The 23,184-nt window shown below is 40.3% G+C and overlaps 1 protein-coding gene across 2 annotated transcripts in view; it reads left to right on the top strand.

Annotated features, from left to right (window-relative positions):
• The window catches only part of LGR4 (leucine rich repeat containing G protein-coupled receptor 4), a 120,812-nt gene that overhangs the window by 81,670 nt on the left and 15,958 nt on the right, over positions 1–23,184 (top strand). For both annotated transcript variants that reach the window (XM_038407450.2, XM_038407451.2), the window contains exons 4-10: positions 1,082–1,153; positions 15,480–15,695; positions 16,636–16,707; positions 18,807–18,875; positions 19,462–19,533; positions 19,626–19,697; positions 22,608–22,676. In XM_038407450.2, the coding sequence (XP_038263378.2) occupies positions 1,082–1,153; positions 15,480–15,695; positions 16,636–16,707; positions 18,807–18,875; positions 19,462–19,533; positions 19,626–19,697; positions 22,608–22,676 (642 nt within the window). The remainder of the gene's footprint in view (positions 1–1,081; positions 1,154–15,479; positions 15,696–16,635; positions 16,708–18,806; positions 18,876–19,461; positions 19,534–19,625; positions 19,698–22,607; positions 22,677–23,184) is intronic.

The raw sequence follows: 23,184 nt of genomic DNA on the forward strand, positions 1-23,184 counted from the left end.
GAAGGTGCTGATCGGTGGGGAAGCAGGGGAGCCTACTGGGGGTGCTCTGCACCCTCCATTTTTTCCCTGTGGGTGCTCTAGCCTCAGAGCACCCACCGAGTCAGTGCCTATGATCTCAAGCTGGGCATCCAACATTTTTTGTCAATTCTTACAAAATTTAAACCTAAGTATATTAGTTGACTGTTAATGTACTTGCATAGTTACACTTACACAAACCATCTATTGACCCATTTCGTAACAGCAAACAGATCAACCATTAAAATGCTGTTGATAAAAAAATATTCTTCACCATGACCAAAATATTGTCTTACAAGGTAACTTATAGAATTGATATAACTTAATGTAGACTGTCACTACCTTTCTTTAAAAAAAATCTCTATAAAATCAACAATGTACATCCCACAGTATGGTTCCATTATAGAACAAAATGGAGGGGCAAAGACAAGTGTGGGTGAGGCTATAGAGAATGGTGAAGGGTTACATGGCGGTAGAGAACAGGCTGGATTCCTGAATAGTTCGTTGCAGACTCTCTACCATTTTGTATTTTTTTGCTGACATTATTCAGTAACATTTCTGTGTGGTATTTTATACTGTGAATGTGCCCAAAAATGCTTTATAATCAGCACACTATGCAAATGCAATTATTAAAATAAATTATACTTTGGTGCCATTTTTCTAGAAATAGAGGAATCAGTAGAAACAACCATGAAAATGCAAGCACTGGTAAATAATAAAATGCCATTTTTTGGAGCAAATTGAGCTCCAATGTAAACTGTTGCAGTTCCCAATGAAGTCAAGGGGAATTGCAACAGTTTATATCAGAGATGATTTTGGCCCATTATATTCAAGAAATCTGGCCCATTGATATAGATTGTTCAATTAATGGAGTGATTGTGTAAGGAGCTGAAGCAAGACATTTTCACGCTTCTTTTAAAATGATTGAGTATTTTGTCTTGAGAATTCCAAAATGTGTTTTCTTGTGCAAAAAGTCTACTAACAAGGAATATGATCTCTTATGTCAAATAGAAGATACTTTAAAGATTATTGTGAAAATCTTTCACTAACAAAGATTTTTCTACAGAACCCTACAGAACAATCAGCTGAAGACTGTACCTAATGAGGCCATTAGAGGACTAAGTGGTTTACAATCTCTGTAAGTTTTATTTATTTATTCCTCTTCCCTCTCTCTGTTTATCTCTCTCCCGCTTCTGCCCCTGCCTCTACAACCCTATATACATATTTGCTGCATTCTAGAATACATTGAAATGCAATGATTTATGTAAAATAATGCTTGTGGGCTTAATATGTTAATTTGAAGTGGAGCAGAAATTTCAAACATAGAAAGGAATTTCTCAATGTTATCTCTGAAAAGAATAATTTCATAAATCCATCCATAAAAAAGAATGTAAATACAGTGCAGATAAGGAAGGTCCACACTGGATGGTCCAGCATGTCCTAAGGTATTAAGCAACTTAAAGAATTGTGCAGAAGTTTGCGAGTCTTTCATGGTTGGGGAGGACGCGTTTGCTGATTGGTTGAGATTTTCATAGCATTAATTTTAATGGAATTCATTTAAATCCTGTAGGTTGCTAAGGAAATCCCCACCATTATTTCCAGCCACCCACAAAGTATTGTACAGGGGCTTTTATTATCTTGTGGCTTTTGGTGGTTTGGCTCCTCTTGCAGGGCATTTTGATCAGATCTTGATGGTCAATTGCACCTCTGAACAAGGTGAATGTTTTTCTCCCCTCTTCCTATCTACTTTCTGTTCTTCGCATGCCAAAATCCTGGTTTCTGCACAAAGGTCCTCTCCCCTCCAACTCTGCAGTTGGTCATGGAGCACCAGTTACAAGTTTTGCACAGCTGCTTCCCCACTCCATAAGCAGAGATCTTGGGCACTGCAGTCTCATAGTTCTGATCCTGTAGGCTGTGCTCTGCTACGCCCCTGCCTTTTCCCCCCTTCTCTGGAAACCAAAAGAAACTGCCCCAGACAGTCTAAGGATTGGCTACAGCATGCGCTGCTGTGGAGCAGTGGGTTACAGTGTGCAAGTGTGTGGCATTGATTTATGCAGCCTCTCTGCACCTCCTCCCCACTGCTGTTCTGCTGCTTCTTGGATGCTACACACACGAAAGGTGGTTGGGGTTGTGGGCAGAGCTTGAGCACAGCAGAATAAAACATAGACATTTCTCAACAGCTGGTGGTGAGAGTCTGTCTATAGACCATCCAGTCTTTGTGGATCCAAGAGTAGGGCTGATATGTGCTATCCCCCGTCCCCATCAGTTATGCAGCCTTTTCTTGATACATACAAGTGAACCACTTTAATTTTCATGGGGAACTACTGTACATATCTCTGGAGAGATTATACTCCAGTGTATGTTATCTGCCTGAATTTAAAAAGACTATAGGCTGGTGTCTAGGGATGCCTCATGCTAAGAAGAAAACACTTCAAATAATGCTTCATTGTTGTGATGTGCTCCTTACCAAGAAAAAAGAACTTTTTACTCAATATCAATATTCTGCTTATGTTGCAGAAAATATTATATCCATTAATAGTCTCACGGTCTGGAATATATACTTTTGATCTGTACTGAATATGCTTCTGTTTTCAAGTACCTACAGCACTTCTGATTAAACAGTCCTCTGATTAAGCCTTAGATTATTTAACCCAGCAGTTGATGGTTTTGATAACAATTTGTGATAAAAAGGAAAGAAGAAAAACCCAAGGCAAAAGCAGTGAATGAACAAATTATCCAGAGCCATTCTTTATAATGTGTTTATTAAAATTAAATGAATTAAGTGAAAGTCACCCTACAGCTGTATTGGGGACAGATGAGTTGTAAGTAATGTGAATGTTGAAGAGTTTGAAGAGGAGGACACTAACAAAAAAAACCAACAACCCTATTTTTCCCCCTTTTCAGATCCCAAGTTGAGTTTACAGGACTATCAGTTAGAAAATGTATTAAGCATCTGGATATCATTGAGCATAAATGTTGGAACCCCACAATGACATGTTAGCAGTCATTTTTCAGACTATTTTTTTCTCTAGAGAGATGGATTCAAATTAGATTTCTGTTTCACTCCATTCCCAAGAGGACATCTGTCCACAATACAAACACCACAACTTGTTACAATTGGCTGCCACTTGATATCAACACTGTGGTGATGTTTTAGTTTGAGACAGGTGCATTGGTAGATGTGTATGTGGAAAAAACATGTAAGGCAAATTGTGCTGGGCCTTAGAATATACTATCTCTTTCATGGATACTAAAGTTTCCATTTATAATAGAACCACAATAAATTAGGGATTGATCCTGCAAACTCTCATGTCAGAGTTCACAGTGGGCAGGATTGGGCATGTAATTTCCATGTCAGAAAATATAAAAACATTGATATGAGTGTCCTTCTGTATTAATAAGATGACCTTTGACATAGGAATTTGCCCTAAAAAAAAAAAAAATCTCAGGCCACTCAGCTGGGATGATCTTTGTATAAAACAGATAGCTGTTTGCATGATGCATGCTAGAAAATTGTTGCTGACTTTTATTTATTTATATAATCTCCATTCAAAAACTACATGTTTAAACATCAATTAATGGGTTATCTCTTGGCAGTTCCACAACTTGCTGTGAAGGAAGCTTTAAGGGAGATTTTTTTCTTGGTGAGGACACAAATTATTCTTTCCTTAACATTTCAGGATATACTGATAACCATTTGGTTTGCAGTTCCTGCATAGCTGTATAGCTTTTGTTTTATTGCATGAAGGTGCAGACTGCATAGATAGTTGCCACGTTGTATGTGTTCATGATTCCCATAAATGTACCTGGTTGAAAATAAATAAAATAATTACAGAAGCTTTACAATTCTTAATGTTTTCATGATAGCTGGAAAGTAGCCAGTGTGGTTCTGAATACACAATGGCAACTCTATATTTTCTGTTGATATTGGCTATTTTCCCAAGTCTCTCTTCCTGAGGAAAGCTAGAATATAGTCATTATTTATGAAGAGTGCAGTTTACCAAAATGAAGGGTTACAGTGAATGGAAACACCTCAGAATGCTTTATCTGCAATTATGTGTTTTCACATTGCAAGATGCAATGATCTCTTTGAGCAAAAACATGGCTCTCAAGTAAATTACCAAGACAAAATGCACCAATTTGTTTTTTCTTATTGAAATTATATCTGGTGTTGCTAGAACAGGAACCTGTCAAATGTGGAGCCCAATTAATAAAATTGGTACTATTGCTTTTTGACTTACTGCCAAATATTAACAGTATATGCTTGTCACTTAAAATGTTTGGCATCTATAGCTTACACAGGTAGAGAAGTGACCTTGTTCCCATCTGAGATTAGAAAATGGATGCGGAGAAGTTAGACTTGCTCAAGGTCACAAAAGGAGTCAGTGGCGGTGCCAAAGATAGAAACCAAAGGAGAGTCTCTCTTCCACTCTGACCCATATACACAGCTCCAGCAGCTTACAGTGGCAATTGGGGACTAATGGAGAATTGCCTGGTATGGGGCCTGCACAGAGCCACCATAGGCAGCCCTACATGCCCACCTCACAAGCCACAGCATCAGAGGCATGTTGGGAGAAGAGGGTGGGTATCTCTATAGCACTGGCTGATTTTTGGGCTGTAATACAAATTGTAGGGAGTCCTTGGGATGCTGCTGTAAATTAGAGCAACCCCTGTATCACTCTGATTTATGCCAAAGGCCATGCCAGCCCCCAGCCAGTCCAAAATCTAAAGCAACTTTTACCAACTCTCTTCCAAGGTTGGAGTCATAGCAGAGGATTTCTCCTCAGGTCCCCTAACTGTGTTGAAACCCTGACTTGCTAAAACTATATAATGAACCTTGATATGCCGCATTTAGGTATGCAAAATAGAATAATCTTTTTATCCAAGGTCTGTATAATGTTTTATAAAATTGTATTATCCCATTATTTCACACAGAAGCGAAGTGAAGGGCTTGGCTCAGTAGGTCAGCAGGGAATAGAGACCCAGATTTTGCTTAACAGATTTTGCTGCTCTAAAAAACCCAGACAGCATTGACAGATATCATTTTCCTGAAAGGAAAATTAAACTGACCATCTTTAATGTTTTGAACAGAATGTTAGAAGCTGAGAAGTTCCTCTCAAATATTTCAATATTTTTAAAGTAGCGTTAAGTAGAAGCTCCTGCTTCACTGTTTTGCATGGAGTTATTTGTAGTGGAAGAGTTCAGGTGTGCTAAGTGGAGGGATAAGAGGCATGTTCAAGTTGGGTTAACAGAACTACTCTACCATTTGTCCTTCAGTTACAGGAAAAGAGCTGTCTGCATATGGAGCTCAGTCCCTGCAGCTTCACTCCTGCTGCTTTCTGGTTCTACCACATTTCCATTTTTCCCTCAAAATCCTAACTTTCAACTCTATTAACACTGGCTGAGATTCTCAAAGCTGCCTATAGGATTTGGACACTTAGCTCCCATTCATTTTAATGGGATTTGGGGGTCTAAATCCATGAGTCGGCTTTAAAAATCTTAGTCAGTAGCAATCAGAGTATGAGAAAGAAGTGCATTGTACTGATGACTTTTCATAACTGCAGTACAGGAACTCCTGTTATTCTTCCGGCAGTGATAGACTCCTTCTGTGGCCTTCCCCATATATATGTGAATAATTATAGTATTCTATAGTAGCTGAAAGCATTGCAATGTGCTGTACCTAATAAAGGATTTTTGCTTATTGTCTTCATAACATTTTTACATATTAAGTTAGTGAGAAGTGTGAAAAAATATTCAAATATGTGTTTGTTAAAACTTAAATCACTTTTTTAAATGCCATTATTTCCTGGCTTACTTCCTCTTAAAGGTTTCATAATAGCAGCCATGTAAGTCTGTATCCGCATAAAGAAAAGGAGTACTTGTGGCACCTTAGAGACTAACGAATTTATTTGAGCATAAGCTTTCGTGAGCTACAGCTCACTTCATCAGATGAGTGATCAGGTAAGGTGAGCTATTACCAGTAGGAGAGCGAGGGGTGGGGAGGGGAGCTTTTGTAGTGATAATCAAGGTGGGCCATTTCCAGCAGTTGACAAGAATGTGTGAGGAACTGTGAGGGGGGGGGGGGGAGGGGGAATAAACGTGCGGAAATAGTTTTACTTTGTGTAATGACACATCCACTCCCGTTCTTTATTCAAGCCTAAGTTAATTGTACCAGTTTGCAAATTAATTCCAATTCAGCAGTCTCTCTCTGGAGTCTATTTTTGAAGTTTTTTTGTTGAAGGATAGCCACCCTCAGGTCTGTAATCGAGTGACTGGAGAGATTGAAGTGTTCTCCAACTGGTTTTTGAATGTTATAATTCTTGACGTCTGATTTGTTTCCATTCTTTTACGTAGAGACTGTCCAGTTTGACCAATGTACATAAACCACGATTTGAGGACTTCAATAGCTCAGACATATGTGAGGTTTTTCGTAGGAGTGGGTGGGTGAGATTCTGTGGCCTGCGCTGTGCAGGAGGTCAGACTAGATGATCAGAATAGTCCCTTCTGACCTTAGTATCTATGAATCTACATGGCAGAGGGGCATTGCTGGCACATGATGGCTTATATCACATTGGTAGATGCACAGGTGAATGAGCCTCTGATAGCGTGGCTGATGTGATTAGGTCCTATGATGGTGTCCCCTGAATAGATATGTAGACAGAGTTGGCAACGGGCTTTGTTGCAAGGATAGGTTCCTGGGTTAGTGGTTCTGTTATGTGGTGTGTGGTTGCTGGTGATTATTTGCGTCAGGTTGGGGGGCTGTCTGTAAGCAAGGACTGTCCTGTCTCCCAAGATCTGTGAGAGTGATGGGTCGTCCTTCAGGATAGGTTGTAGATCTTTGATGATGCGTTGGAGAAGTTTTAGTTGGGGGCTGAAGGTGATGGCTAGTGGCGTTCTGTTATTTTCTTTGTTGGGCCTGTCCTGTAGTAGGTGACTTCTGGGTACTCTTCTGGCTCTGTCAATCTGTTTCTTCACTTCAGCAGGTGGGTATTGTAGTTGTAAGAATGTGTGATAAAGATCTTGTAGGTGTTTGTCTCTGTCTGAGGGGTTGGTGCAAATGCGGTTATATCGTAGCGCTTGGCTGTAGACAATGGATCGTGTGGTATGATCTGGATGAAAGCTAGAGGCATGTAGGTAGGAATAGTGGTCAGTCGGTTTCCGATATAGGGTGGTGTTTATGTGACCATCGCGTATTAGCACCGTAGTGTCCAGGAAGTAGATCTCTTGTGTGGACTGGTCCAGGCTGAGGTTGATGGTGGGATGGAAATTGTTGAAATCATGGTGGAATTCCTCAAGGGCTTCTTTTCCATGGCTCCAGATGATGAAGATGTCATCAATGTAGCGCAAGTAGAGTAGGGGCATTAGCATTACAGCATTCTCTCTCGGGATAATCGGATGGATTTAAAGAATGATGGATTTAAGGAATATAACAGTGAGCACCAATAACTATTTTAAGGTAATCAGCATCAATGTGTTTTGATGCAGTCCTCTTTTTTTTAAACTAACTAATCTGGGGGGATTTTTTCCCCCTGAAGTTTTCAATTCTGTTTTGTTGTTTCTCCACTATTACTGAAGGGTTAAAGATTATCTGCTCATAAGTGTAAATATATAGTAAACTAGAATTGTGCTGATGGGCAAGAAGGAAGGTGGTGGGGACCAGAGAATATTCAGTATGTTTATACTTAACCGGCAAAAGAAATACAAGTTCAGATACACTGAATTTGCTTCTCCATCCCTACATTTTTTAAGAATAGTAAATGTTTGAGTGCTCTTTCGAGCTGTGCTCTAAAGGAAATAAATGATTGTTTAATATGCAGCTGTTTAAATGTACTCCTTCATGGACTTTACAGAATTGTTGAGTGAGGTTTCCATATAGTGTTTGTACCTTCAGGAGCCGGTTTCACTTTAATCTGAATTGTGGGGTGTTTTTTAGCTTCAGGAATCCCTTCAAATTTTGTACCTTATATATTAATTGTGTTTACTTGAGGAATTACAGTCTAAATGTTTGAGTGAAGAATCAGGGAGTGAGTGATTTAGAAACTGAATGCACGAGCGTCTTTTTTTTTTTTTTTTAAACTATAACTGCAGAAGACAGTTGACTGTTCACCTAAGTAGTAGTCATTCCGATTGGCCTATCAATTGTTTTATGGTTCTATTTACAAGGCATGTGGGTGAAAGATTAACACCCAACACAACTCCAACGTGTGGAGATAACTTGTAGCAAATTTTAAATGTGTCAGATGGGTGGTATTCCGAGATCATACATATGGAAAAACATACCTGGCAAATCAAACTTGACTGTTGAATAAATTAGTTTATGAAACACTAGGATATTTGCTGAAACCTCCATACTTTGAGTGGAGCAAATCCATACATTTGTGTCCCTTAGTACTTGAGATATAGCGAGCAGCTGCTAGATGTAATGAGCAAATGGTACTTGTGAAGTCATTTTGTTAGAATATTTTTTTAAAGTGCTTTTTCTTAACACAGTGGATTTAGTTGTCCTACATTCTAACAGAATTTCCATTGTATCCAGGCTTAACAGTACTTCACTTTGAAAATCTAAAACCTACTCTAGAGTTGTTTGAGTGATTTTCCTTGTGGTTTTTGAAGTAGCACTTGAAAGGAGCAAAGTTCATTACTGATTGCAATTGACCAAAAGTAGTTTAACACAAGTGTACACTCAGTAGTGATTGCCTTCTATTAATATCAACATTTAACTTTCCCTGTTAGTATAATACTGTTACATTTCCAGAACCATGTAAACTGAAGAATGGGGAGGGAGTAGTGTGATTGAAAACACTACCTGGAAAAGAAAACAGCAGCTCCTTGTGTTTTTTGAGAGCTTAGTCCTAAACAAAGCTCTGAATTTCTTCCCTCTTAAAGGAAACAACACAAACAAAATGTATGTGAGGGAGGGGTTTGACCAATTGCTGGGAATACATTTGTATTAACATTACCAAAATCATGCTTATGAGATTTTTGATCTGTTGGCCACTTTGGCCTGATGGATTTTGCTGGGGTTCTGTGGCCCGGGTCTGTTAAGGGAGATCTGAAGCCAACCGGGGTGATGGGCCATCTGATTGATTGATTGTTCTTTTAAGAGATAAAATAGAGAAGCCAAATACCAGTTACAGGCTGGATGGAGAGTTGCTCAGTGCTGGAAGAGAGACTACAGAACTGGAGGAAGAATTGGATTTTGTTTTTTTTCCCCTCATGCTGTTTTTTGCCCTCCCCTCCTGTCTTGCTTTACATTTGTCCCTCAGTTTTTCACCTCCTTCCAATCCTGCTGGCATCATGCACACCTGCAAAGTGCCATCCTGTGCGCCTCAATCAATCACTGTCACACTAATTGTTAGTCTCCCTGCTCTGACAATCACGAAGGCTTGCAGCTGTGAGCTGAGCATCAGTTGAGGGTGGGGGGAGGAATACAAATTAAACTGAGCATGAAGCTCTCCTTTTGTGAGTGCAAGACTCCTTCCTGTCATGTTTCAGAAGTTAGTGAAGGAAAGGAACAGGCTGGGGAAATAACACAAAATGGACTAGGCAGGCAATGGAAGGCTCACATACTGTCACAGGAGAAGTCCCAAATATGGGATACTCCTGCTACAGGAAGAAATAGGCCTATACCAGGGCATCACCGTTTGGACAGATGACCAAGGTGCTTTAACCCATTGAGCTCCTCCCCTGGCTCTGATACAAAGTGCTCCCCAGAACCTTCAGCTGGAGAGCATTACTGTTAGAATGCTCCTGCTGTGTGACCTTTTATTGTGTGCTTAATGTGTGTTATAGTAATCCGCTGTTGTTACAGCGTTATTGGGGAACTGCTAATTCTTGTATGGTTGTATTTAGTTAGGGCTTAGTTTATACTACCTACCTACTTCAGTATAACTACGTTGCTCAGGAGTATGAAAAATCCACACCCCTGATCAACGTGGTTATACCAACCTTAGCCCCCCTATGTCAGCAGGAGAGCTCTGTCCTGTCGGCTTAAAGCATCTTCACCAGATGGGCTGCAGCAGTGCATCTGTATCGATGAAGCTGTGCCTATGTAAACTTGTAGTGTAGACCTGCACTTGATGGTTTATACTCTACCATTGTATGTCTCAAAAAGCCACTGTCTTATCAAGCTGTCAGTGCTGATTGTGAGGAGCCTTTTACTGTAGGGTTGGTTTCTAGGGCTGCAACTGAGGAAGGTTGGCTTGTTCCAAAGGGACAGCACAGGCAACCTCATGGTGCTTTGTTTTATATTTTGTTGGGCTCCCTGTGCAACAGAAAGCCACTGCATTTGCCTCTTTATTTAGTGGTTATCTGTGTTTGTACTAAAGGTTGTTTCCTGTTGAGTTCAGGAAAGTAGTGGTCCATGTGTCATGTTTATCCCAGAATTGCGTTGCACCCTCCATGATTGATGCATCCTCAGCAGATTGTGTTAGAGAGTTTTTATAAGCAATTTAAATGTTTGATTCAAAACCATAACTTGGTAGTTGCAATAAAAAGATAATTCAAAACCACCAGCTTGGTGTCCACTTCTGAGAGAGTAAGAAATATCTGGAAAGGATAAAACAGCAGCTCCTTGTGTTTTTTGACAGCTTAGTTCTAAACAAAGCCAGTTTGGTAGTTGAAAGCTGTTTAGCTTACAGGTTTGTTTTATCGTTTACATCTAATTTTAATGTTGTGCTCTTATGAGAACTACAGGACACCTGGGTTTCTCTGCTTCTCTCTCTCTCTTTCTCCCCATTTGTGCAGTTTGAGCTTTATGTGAGTATGGAACCTGAAAGGTAATAATAGTAAAGATGACAGCTCAGCAAATAAACTCTGAATTTATAAACTAGAATTTAAAGTAGGCCTCTCGCAAGCCAATGCCTATAGGGAAGCTGGAATTGGAATGGCTTCTAAAAGATTAAGGACTTTAAGTATATGCTGCAAGCTGTAATTTAAACAACATGAAGTTTTATTTTTAATGTTTTAATGGACAAAAAAGACAATTTTTGTAAACTTATAACCCATTGAGGAATATTGGCCCCCTTCTGCTACTTAGTGTGAGTAAACCTTTCCCTATCCCACCTTCCAAAAAGCAAGAATATTGATTGTTCTCTTTAGCAAGAATATTATAAAGAGTTACCAAATATTTAGCGGTTTGTTGTTTTAAGTTTTCTTTTCAGTTTGATCCTTAAGATATACCAACATGTATAGTACAGGTTAATAAAAAAAAATGCATGTTCAGATTCAATAGCTGCATTATAGCCCTGTTTGAGAGTACTTTAGGTAAGAATTAGTCATTTGAAGGGGGGAAAAATAGATTTAGACTAAACTGTGGCATACAAGATCTGAGTCTGGGAAACAAAAAGTAGCACAACTATTAAAATCTAGTTAAGTTCTGAATGCCATAAAACAAAAACAGAAATGTAACACTTTGGGGCCTAGTCTACACTAGGAACTTGCATCAGTATAACTACATCTCTCAGCGGTGTGAAAAATCCACACCTCTGAGAGACGTAGCTATGCTGACCTGACCACTGGCAAAGACAGTGCTAGATCGAAGAATTCTTCAGTCCACCTAGCTAGCACCTCTCGGGAAGGTGGATTACCTACGCCAATGGGAGAAGCTCTCCAGTTGGCGTAGGACAGGTAAGGTCTACACTATGTGCTACAGTGGCACAGCTGCAGCTTGATCCGTCCATTTGGTGTAACCATAAAAATATCCAGATTGGTTCTTTAATATCATTTTACAAAGTATTATGGCATAGGTTTATCCCTAATACTATAAAAATGAATTTCTATGAAAACTCTAGACATAATGCTTATATTTCCAAAGTGTTTTGTCAGTCAGCCCCTTGGACCTCTGAAAAACCTAGGGTAATGACACTCAGTGTTAAAGAAATGGAAGGTCACTTTGTAACTGGAGAGTTGCTGAGAGGCACAAAATAATCATAGAAAAATGTTCTAACACTGCTTTGCGGTGCTGACTTCATGACCTTGCATCAGTACTTAATGCTGTTAACACCATATCAACATCACAGGTGAGCATGACACAATGATTATTTTTCTTACTCCCTATGACTCCATAACACATTTCCCATGTCACCTTTCACATCTTTCTATCAGAGATAATTGAGGGAGGTTTTTTCCCTCTGCTTACCCTCTTCAAAATTTATGGATGCAAGGGACTAGTCAGAACCATTTTTTCTTCTTTGGGGCCTAGAACAGTCATTTGTGGCTTAAGTGCCAGGGGTTGGACATCACTGATATGGGAATAGTAAAATACTCAAACCAGTGGCTGATCCCATTTGGAGCTCAGGTTCTAAGCCTTGTAGAATCTCAGAACAGTGTCTGAGCATAGATTCGTAGAAGTGTAGGGATGGAAGGGGCCTCGAAAGGTCATCTCATCCAGTCCCTCTCTCCCCCTCCTTTCCCCCCTGTTCCCCCTCCCTCCCCCCGCTCCCCTATGATGGATCAAGTAAACCTAGACCATCCCTGGCAGGTCTTGGCCCAGGCTGTTGCTAAAAACCTCCAATGATGGGGATTCCACAGCTTCCCTTGGAAACTAGTTCCAGAACTTAACTACCTTACAATTAGAAACATTTTCCTAATATCTGGCCTACATCTCCCTTGCTGCAGAGTAAGCCCAATGCCATCCAAGTTGTGACAGAATTTAGCAGAGATAATTAGTGATGAAGTATCGGTCATCTTTTACTTTGAATTTCAGTGCTGTAGTTGGCTTACATCATAACCGTAACATTGCGTGGCTCCATCCTTTTTCAGCCCTTTAGCTGTAGAGTTGACAGCTCACTGAGACCTTTTACAGTCGAATATGCCTGAGCAAATATAACTTGGTGAAAGAAAAGGAGTACTTGTGGCACCTTAGAGACTAACAAATTTATTTGAGCATAAGCTTTCGTGAGCTACAGCTCACTTCCACCAAATGCATCCGATGAAGTGAGCTGTAGCTCACGAAAGCTTATGCTCAAATACATTTGTTAGTCTCTAAGGTGCCACAAGTACTCCTTTTCTTTTTGTGAATACAGACTAACACGGCTGCTACTCTGTAACTTGGTGAGCATATTTAGAAAAGAGACTCTGAAAATACACAATTCCCTGCAGCAGAAACAGGAGAGCTGTCGATGAGTAATCACAAGGACCGAGAGGCATGTGTCTCAAAAGTATGTTGATTTGCAAAAAAAGAACAAGGGCATTTGTTGAAGAAATGAGCTGGAGATATTTATTCCATTGGAAAATAATTTTTGATCTTCAGGGAGGTGTGTGACTTTAGGAGGTGGAGAAAGACACACAGATAATTTCTAGTTGATTTTTTTTTTCCCCCTAAGGGAGCCGTAGGCTTTTTTTTATCACCAGTCATTTAATTTCTCTGAAATGTTCTAGTCTCAGTGCAGGCTAAAAGTATTCACAAATAAAGATGTACACACCTGCCAGCTCATGGGGCTGGCCAATGATATGCAGTTGCCAGTATATGAACTATAGGAATTAACTTTGATGTATAGCTTTAGAGGTAATGACACCTTGTTCATCTTAAAACCAAAACCAAACAAAATAAAAAAAAACCTTGGGCTTCAGAACATTTAAATTTCCCACTTCCTATGCCTGTATGCTTGTGGCTTACTTTGCTGCATTTCATAGCTTTTATTATTAAAAAGGAATTCAGCTTCTGCTGTTTTTCCCAAAACATCTTAAAGATTTGAACTGTTTCAACACCAAACTCCCTTTGCATAAGCAAACTAGGGAAATGTGGTCTAGATTAAATTACTATAAGGTGGGTGCACAACTGATTGTAAGACCATTTCCAAAGGATAGTTATCAGTGTTTTGCTGGCAGATTGGAAGGCCTGTCAAACTAGTGTGGCCATTCCTGGGTCAGTTCTGGGGCTGGTACTAGTCAGTATTTTCATTAATGACTTCCATAAAGGATTGGAGAGTAGGCTTATAAAATTTGTAGATGACACCATGGGAGGGGTTGCAAGCACTTTGGAAGACAGGATTAGAATTCAAAAGGACCCTGACAAATTGAGAGTTGCTATGAATTCAACAAGATGAAATTCAATAAAGATAAGTGCAAAGTACTTCACTTAAGAAGGAAAAGTTGAATGCACGACTACAAAATGGGGAATAACCGACTAGGCAGTAGTACTGCTGAAAAGGATCTGGGAGTTATAGTGGATCACAAATTGAATACAAGTCAACAATGTGATGCAGTTGAGAAAAGGCTAATATTCTGGGGTGCATTTAACAGTAATGTTGTATCTAAAGCAAGGGAGGTAATTGTCCCTGTTCTGCTTGACATAGGTAAACCTCAGCTGGAGTACTATGTCCAATGGGTTCTGCACTTTAGGAAAGATGTGGACTAAAGTGGAGAGTCCAGCGGAGAACCATCAAAATGATAAAAGGTTTAGAGAACCTGACCTGTGAGGAAAGGTTAAAATAACTGGGCATGATGAATTGTTCTCCACGTCCACTGAAGGTAGGACAAGAATGGGGTCAATCTGCAGCAAGGGAGATTTAGGTTAGATATTAGGAAAAATTTTCTAACTAGAAAGGTAGTTAAGCTATGAAATAGGCTTGCAAGGGAGGTTGTGTAATCACCTTCATTGGAGGTTTTTAAGAACAAGTTGGACCAACACCTGTCAGGGATGCTCTAGGATTACTTACTCCCTCAGTGCCGGGGGCTGGACTTGATGAGTTCTTGTGGTCCCTTTGAGCCCTACATTTGTATGATTCACAACTCAAGATAAGAATTTGTTGTTGATTTGTTGCATAGAGCTGTGGTTCCCAACCAAGGGTACACGCAGAGGTCTTCCAGGGGGTACGTCAACTCATCTAGATATTTGTCTAGTTTTACAACAGGCTACATAAAAAGCACTAGCGAAGTCAGTACAAACTAAAATTTCATACAATAACTTGTTTGTATTGCTCTATATACCATACACTGAAATGTAAGTACAATATTTATTTCCAGTTGATTTATTTTATAATTATATGGTAAAAATGAGAACGTAAGCAATTTTTCAGTAACAGTGTGCTGTGACATTTTTGTATTTTTATGTCTGATTTTGTAAGCAAGTAGCATGGGCAGTGGGTATTGAAGGCAGGGAAAGGCTGTGCCTCCCCATACAGCTTTGCATGGCCCCACCCACACTCTGCCCCCAGGCCCTTTCCTGTTTCTTGTGCTGTGCTCTTGTGCTTCCTGTTTCCTAGGCTGTATGTTTCCTGGGAAGCTCTTCCCACCCCCACGTCCGGCTGCCTGTGGCCGGCTGGGGCTGGGGGCATAATGGGGGCTGGCCTGTGCTCCAGGGTGGGGGGGCCCTTTCAGCAGCTTCTCAAAACTTTCAGATGATGAATTCTTCCAGTAAAACTATTTGAGTTTTTAAATATGTTTGTGTGTGTTAATCCATACTTGTACTTAACAAAGGCTTGTGAATTTCACTAATTTCAATTATTTTTGTTTCCATTTAGGCGTTTAGATGCTAACCATATTACTGCAGTCCCAGAAGACAGTTTTGAGGGTCTTGTCCAGCTACGTCACCTGTGGCTGGATGACAACAGCTTGACAGAAGTTCCCATTCATCCACTCAGCAATCTTCCTTCTCTGCAGGCCTTAACTCTGGCTCTTAACAAAATAACGCACATTCCTGACTTTGCATTTACAAACCTTTCAAGTCTCGTCGTTCTGTGAGTATTAGCAGCATTTCACTTTACAACTCAGTTTGATCCTCCAAGTGTGGACCTGATTCAGCTAGGGTTGCAATGAGAAGTGTGCTCTGTTGGTTAATAGTTTGTAACCCAGAAGCACCACAAACTGGTACAATTATCATCTGTGTTAGACAGGTCTGCTACCAGAAAATCAAAAATGCCATGACTGAGATTGCTCCGTGATTTTTGTTTGCATCTCTTTTTGGTAGCGTACTCATTCTTGAAAATTGACAACTGAAAAATGTTGGCAAAAGAAGGCATTGTAGTTTTTAGAGATGGAAATATCCTCTTCAACAGGGTTGTTCCTTATGGGATATATTTCTAATGTTTTATGTAGTCTTAAATGTGCCTGGGACTAGTGTTAACAATAGAGCTGGTCCAAATGTTTTGAATTTATTTGTTTAATTCAAATTTTCATCACACTCTTGGGGGTTTCTCAACTAACTGTAGAGCTTGTTGGAAGTTTTCAGTTTTCAAAAAGCTCTGTCAGTTTCAAAAAGCCAGCAAAAAATAATAATTAAACTTTCATGACTTTTTTTTGTGGAGGTGGTTTTTGTTTTTGTTTTTGAACTGCTCTAATTGTTTGCACCATTTTGCTTGAAGACTGTTTAAAAGCCTTAGCTATAATCTGAAGGCCCCACTTCAGTACTTGGAAATTAATTGCAGTTTTGTCAGAATCAGGAGTGCTGAATGGAGTCTCAGGTAGGTAATTGTGATTATGCTTGCTCTCATCCTAGATTGTGACATCTCTTGTCTGGTAATAGGGGCATTCTTTTGTAAAGTATCACTTCCCCTCATCTTTTAATGGTTTTTCTAAAACATCCTGCTATTGTAATATCAAATAGTCAAATGTATGTTAATTTTATAACTTATCCATGAGAAACTGATTATTTTGAAATTGATTTTGTTGTCTCTTTAGGCATCTTCATAACAATAAAATAAAAACAATAGGAAAACATTGTTTTGATGGATTAGACAACCTAGAAACTTTGTAAGTACATTTTCTGTGTTAATTTTTTGGTCTGTGTTTGTAGAAAATCTCTGTAGCTAGACTAGTTATGGAAACTAGCACTTCTGACAAAAGACTTGGAAAAAATTGCTCAGATATCCCTGTGTTTATAATTAGTGTTATAGTTGATAAATACTTGTTACCTCAACTTACCTTTAGCAATAAACTCATTTAAAACATATTGCAAAAATATATGTTGCCAATTGTCTTTGACAATACTAATTACTTCAGTCTTTGTGTAATAGTGAGATATGCTTGAATGTCAGTGGATAAAATAATCTTGAGTTTAAGATAGAGGGCTCAGAAGCAAAATTTATAGCCATTTAAGTGTGTTGTATGATATTTCATGGACTGCAGATTTCCTTTCAGCTTGCTTCGTGAATGTCTAGTAAGCAATATTTCACTAACAAAAAAATTTGTTACGTTTAAAGAATGCAAAAAATATCTGTCGTGAAATCCTGGCCTCATTGAACCAGTGACAGCTCCCACTAGTTAAAAGGAGGTGGTGGCATTTTACTCCTACTTTGTGAGGGTTTGGAGGAGTATTGGAACTTTACTTGCTCCAGAAACCCTGTAAATCTTTATTTAATATTTAGAACAGTCAGTTATCAGGGTAAATTTGTAATTTGATAATCTTTTAAAGTTAGAAACCAGTTATAGGGTTTTCGGTTTGTTTTTTTTTTAAATAAATCTTTTACTTCTCAGCTGGAAAGAAAGTACGCTCTTTGGGCCCAGCCCTTCTCAGGGAAAAAATCAATAAGAACGTAGTCTGAGGAAAAGCTGCACAATTTTGCCCTTTGCCCTTGTGCATTTTTGTGAAACAAACAGCCAGCATAAAACTGAGAGCTTGAGTGGCTCTTGAGCTGGAATGGTGATAGAGCAACTGTGATTATTTTATTGTGTAGCTCGGGGTGGGCAAACTTTTTGGCCCGAGGGCCACATCGACTTTGTGAAACTGTATGGAGGACCGGGTAGGGAAGGCTGTGCCTCCCCAAACCGCCTGGCCGCTGTCCCCTATCTGCCTCTTCCCACCCCCCTCAGAATCCCCAACCCATCCAACCCCCCTGCTCCTTGTCCCCTGACCGCTCCCTACCAGGACCCCCGGGACTCCACCCCCATCCAATCCCCCCATCCCCTGACTGCCCTGACCCTTATCCACACCCCACCCCCAGACAGGCCTTCGGGGACTCCCATGCTATCCACCCCCCCCACCACTCCCCATCTCTTGACACCCCCCCCCAGAACCTCCGCCCTATCCAACCTCCCCTGTCCCCTGACTGTCCCGACCCCTATTCACACCCCTGTCCCCTGACAGCCCCCCGCCCCGGGACTCCCACGCCTATCCAACCCCCGCCCCCGCTTCATGTCCCCTGACTGCTCCCAGAACACCCTGCCCATTATCCAACCCCACCCCCCCTTACCATGCCGGTCACAGTAGTAGGAGCTTGCAGCCCCACCACACGTGCCGCCTGACAGGAGCGGTGGGCCAGAGTGGTGGTGGCGCGGCGCACTGAGGCTGCCTGGGTGGGGGGGCCAGCAGGTGAGGGGCCACAGGTTAGTCTCCCCGGCCAGGAGCTCAGAGGCCAGGCAGGACGGTCCCGCAGGCCGAATGTGACCCGTGGACCACAGTTTGCCCACCTCTGGTGTAGCTGAACAGTAAACGTTTCCAACAAATCCACTTTGCTAATGTAACAAGGATTTGTATATTAGGATTTATTTGACTGTACCTCTTCTTTTGTTCAATTAGAATAGTTGTCTTTACTACGAGGTCTGTTCTCTCGTGGCTGATGTTGGTGTATATTTTATAATAAAACCTAAGAGATTTTCTGAATAGGCTATGCAAAATTGTCATTCATATCTGCACTTTTTTGAGTGTTTTAAAAGACTATATTTTCATTTTAAAGGCTTCTGAAGGATAAAATCATCATTAAGATAAATCATTGTCTAAAGAAGTATATAGCTTCACTATATGGAGAGAGAGAGAGAGAGAGAGAGAGAGATCAAGCAATTTAACATGAGGTGTCCAGTGTGAAAACATGTAGCTAGCGCTGAGTGTTTGCTGATGCTGCTGTTTCTTCTAGGGATTTAAATTATAACAACATAGTAGAATTCCCTGAAGCCATTAAAGCACTTCCAAGCCTAAAGGAGCTGTGAGTATTACTCATCTTATTCTACCCATTTTCTTTATCCTTTTCGTAAATAAAAAAGCAATCCTAACTCCAAGGTTAGGAATGCCTCTCTTGTCTCATTACCCAGTAATCTGAAATGGATTAGGTTATGCTAAGCAATGCTCTAATTACAGGAGAGCGTAATCAGCAGTTAGTGAGAGAGCCTATTATTTTTGGAGTGATTAAAAATAAGCAAATTATTCAGGATAGCCATTAACATAGATCTTAACCATCAGCTATTCTGACACTGTTTTGGGGTCTCCAGTAGCAAAATTATGTAATTACTGATCATTATGCTTTTTTAAAAAACATTTATCACAGATTTATGCAGAGTGTAGCTTTCTCCCCAAAATGTTTCCATTTTAACTACTGCTATATAGTAGACAAAGGTCTGATCCTTCAGAATTATTCTTGCAATTGTGCATAGTCCCATTTGACTTTGGTGCAACTGTTCGCAGGATTGAGCCCTGAGTTTGTGTATTATTTGAACACAAGCAAAATGACAGTTGATCGACTCTAATAATGTTATATTTTAAGATTTATTTCTCTTTTGTCAATATATTTTTAGGGGATTTCACAGTAATTACATTTCCATAATCCCCAATGGTGCATTTGGGGGAAATCCCCTTCTAAGAACTATGTAAGTATTATTATGTGTGTATTTGTAGTCTAATTACCAGACAGTGATGGTATGAACTGATGGGAAACTGAAATCTGTTTTTAATTCCTCAGACATTTGTATGATAATCCTCTCTCTCTTGTGGGGAACTCAGCATTTCAGAATTTATCAGATCTGCACTCCTTGTAAGTACTTTCTCAATTTATAAAACAATATCTGAAGTGAAATAGCGTGTCTGTGCCCCTAGAATAACTGATTTTGCTGGTCAGATGTTACTTCATATACAATTTTTATTTGCATTTAGTTTTAGTAAACTTTGCTGTTTGTTCTTGAAATGTCCAGTAGTTTGAGAGTCTGTTGGATAGTCTTAAAATCTTTTGTTCTCCTAGCTAACTCGCATAAGAAAAGTAACCTAAAGCCAAATGCTCAGGTCCTTGCCCAGACAAATTCCCACTGAAGCCAATGGAGCCTATGTATATTTCTGAATATGGATGGACATTGGGAATATGTTTGCAGGCAAGTACATGCACATTTCAAAAAAGATTTCTAGTCTCGGAGTTCTGAGTAATGAGTAAGTAAAAACTGACTTTAAAAACTTCAAGATTTGAGCTACAATCAAAAGATTTTATAGTATACTGCATACTTTATACTATATTCAGAATGTATATCTAAGTGGCACTTCCAAGTGGATGGATCCTGCTTAGGTACAAATGCAGGATTCCACTTGGGTGCCAATGCCAGACTCTCCTAATCAAAGACCATACGTTCTAGTATGTTAAATGAGGGCTGATATTTGCAGAACTACTGTGATGCCTCCTTCATGCTGATCCTTCAAATGGCACATATGTAAAAATCAGCACTGATCTTATTTGTTGGAATGGAGCAGCCATGGAAGTTGGATCACAGCACCATCTGCAGAAAATTAGCACATTAGCAGTGTTCTGAATTCCAAGCATGATTCTGACAGTATGTCAAACCCACTGAGCAATATCACATGCTTTCATAGCATTTGATTAAACATATTTTTACTTTAAGTGTATTCAACAAGTGTCTTTAGACCTATGGTGTAAACAAAATTCATTGAGGCAATCAATTTATTAGTATGTAACTTTCTCATGAAAGCTTTCATAACAGTATGAAAGAATTGTCCCCTTCCTCCCTCCACTCCCCCCCATCTCTCACAATTTCCGTAATAAGAAAAGGAGTACTTGTGGCACCTTAGAGACTAACAAATTTATTAGAGCATAAGCTTTCGTGAGCTACAGCTCACTTCATCGGATGCATTTGGTGGAAAAAACAGAGGAGAGATTTATATACACATACACACAGAGAACATGAAACAATGGGTTTATCATACACACTGTAAGGAGAGTGATCACTTAAGATAAGCCATCACTAGCAGCAGGGGGTGGAAAGGAGGAAAAGCTTTCATGGTGACAAGCAAGGTAGGCTAATTCCAGCAGTTAACAAGAATATCAGAGGAACAGTGGGGGGTGGGGTGGGGGGGAGAAATACCATGGGGAAATAGTTTTACTTTGTGTAATGACTCATCCATTCCCAGTCTCTATTCAAGCCTAAGTTAATTGTATCCAGTTTGCAAATTAATTCCAATTCAGCAGTCTCTCGTTGGAGTCTGTTTTTGAAGCTTTTTTGTTGAAGGATAGCCACTCTTAGGTCTGTGATCGAGTGACCAGAGAGATTGAAGTGTTCTCCAACTGGTTTTTGAATGTTATAATTCTTGACGTCTGATTTGTGTCCATTCATTCTTTTACGTAGAGACTGTCCAGTTTGGCCAATGTACATGGCAGAGGGGCATTGCTGGCACATGATGGCATATATCACATTGGTAGATGCGCCGGTTGAATGAGCCTCTGATAGTGTGGCTGATGTGATTAGGCCCTATGATGGTATCCCCTGAATAGATATGTGGACAGAGTTGGCAACGGGCTTTGTTGCAAGGATAGGTTCCTGGGTTAGTGGTTCTGTTGTGTGGTGTGTGGTTGCTGGTGAGTATTTGCTTCAGATTTGGGGGCTGTCTGTAAGCAAGGGCTGGCCTGTCTCCCAAGATCTGTGAGAGTGATGGGTCATCCTTCAGGATAGGTTGTAGATGCATTGGAGAGGTTTTAGTTGGGGGCTGAAGGTGATGGCTAGTGGCGTTCTGTTATTTTCTTTGTTGGGCCTGTCCTGTAGTAGGTGACTTTTGGGTACTCTTCTGGCTCTGTCAATCTGTTTCTTCACTTCAGCAGGTGGGTATTGTAGTTGTAGGAATGCATGATAGAGATCTTGTAGGTGTTTGTCTCTGTCTGAGGGGTTGGCACAAATGCGGTTATATCATAGAGCTTGGCTGTAGACAATGGATCGTGTGGTATGATCTGGATGAAAGCTAGAGGCATGTAGGTAGGAATAGCGGTCAGTAGGTTTCCGATATAGGGTGGTGTTTATGTGACCATCGCTTATTAGCACCGTAGTGTCCAGGAAGTGGATCTCTTGTGTGGACTGGTCCAGGCTGAGGTTGATGGTGGGATGGAAATTGTTGAAATCATGGTGGAATTCCTCAAGAGCTTCTTTTCCATGGGTCCAGATGATGAAGATGTCATCAATGTAGCACAAGTAGAGTAGGGGCATTAGGGGACGAGAGCTGAGGAAGCGTTTTTCTAAGTCAGTCATAAAAATGTTGGCATACTGTGGGGCTGTGCGGGTACCCATCGCAGTGCCGCTGATTTGAAGGTATACATTGTCCCCAAATGTGAAATAGTTATGGGTGAGGACAAAGTCACAAAGTTCAGCCACCAGGTTAGCCGTGACAGTATCGGGGATACTGTTCCTGACGGCTTGTAGACCATCTTTGCGTGGAATGTTGGTGTAGAGGGCTTCTACATCCATAGTGGCTAGGATGGTGTTTTTAGGAAGATCACCAATGGACTGTAGTTTCCTCAGGAAGTCTGTGGTGTCTCGAAGATAGCTGGGAGTGCTGGTAACGAAGGGCCTGAGGAGGGAGTCTACATAGCCATACAATCCTGCTGTCAGGGTGCCAATGCCTGAGATGATGGGGCGTCCAGGATTAATATAATTTACAGATGATCTTTTTTATTTAGGGTCGTTCGGGGTGCCAGCATGGTGCAGTGGTTTCCTAATTTGACAGGAACCAGTAATCTGGAGAGCCTGTAAGTATCTTCTACCAAACACTGCCAATAAATTAATTTCTTGTTCTGTCTCTTCTTGGAACAATTATTATTACAAATTAACTTCCAATGGTAGAAGTGTGGCTTAGTGAACAGGGCTGGAAGCCAGGAGATCTGGAATCTATTCCTGTCTATCTATTTTAGGTAATTATATGACTGCTATTACCAAAGTAATGGAGTGCCTCACAATTTTGAATGTATTTACTTGTGAGGCCTCAGGAGAAGTACAGTGCCCAATTCTGGGTGCCTTATGATGTAAAGATGTGGATATGTTGGAGAGAGTCCAGAGGAGCACAAAAAAATGATAAAAAGGTTTAGAAAATGTGACTTCTGAGGAAAGATTAAAATAACTGAGCAAGTTTAGTTTTGAGAAAAGAAGACTTGAGGAGGAGGGACCTGATAAATCTTCAAATATGTTAAGGGCTGTTATAAAGAAGATGGTGATCAATTGTTTTCCACAATTCACTGAAGGTTAGACAAGAAGTAATGG

The sequence above is a fragment of the Dermochelys coriacea genome, chromosome 6, assembly GCF_009764565.3.
Source record: "Dermochelys coriacea isolate rDerCor1 chromosome 6, rDerCor1.pri.v4, whole genome shotgun sequence".
Classification (NCBI taxonomy): Eukaryota; Metazoa; Chordata; order Testudines; family Dermochelyidae; genus Dermochelys; species Dermochelys coriacea.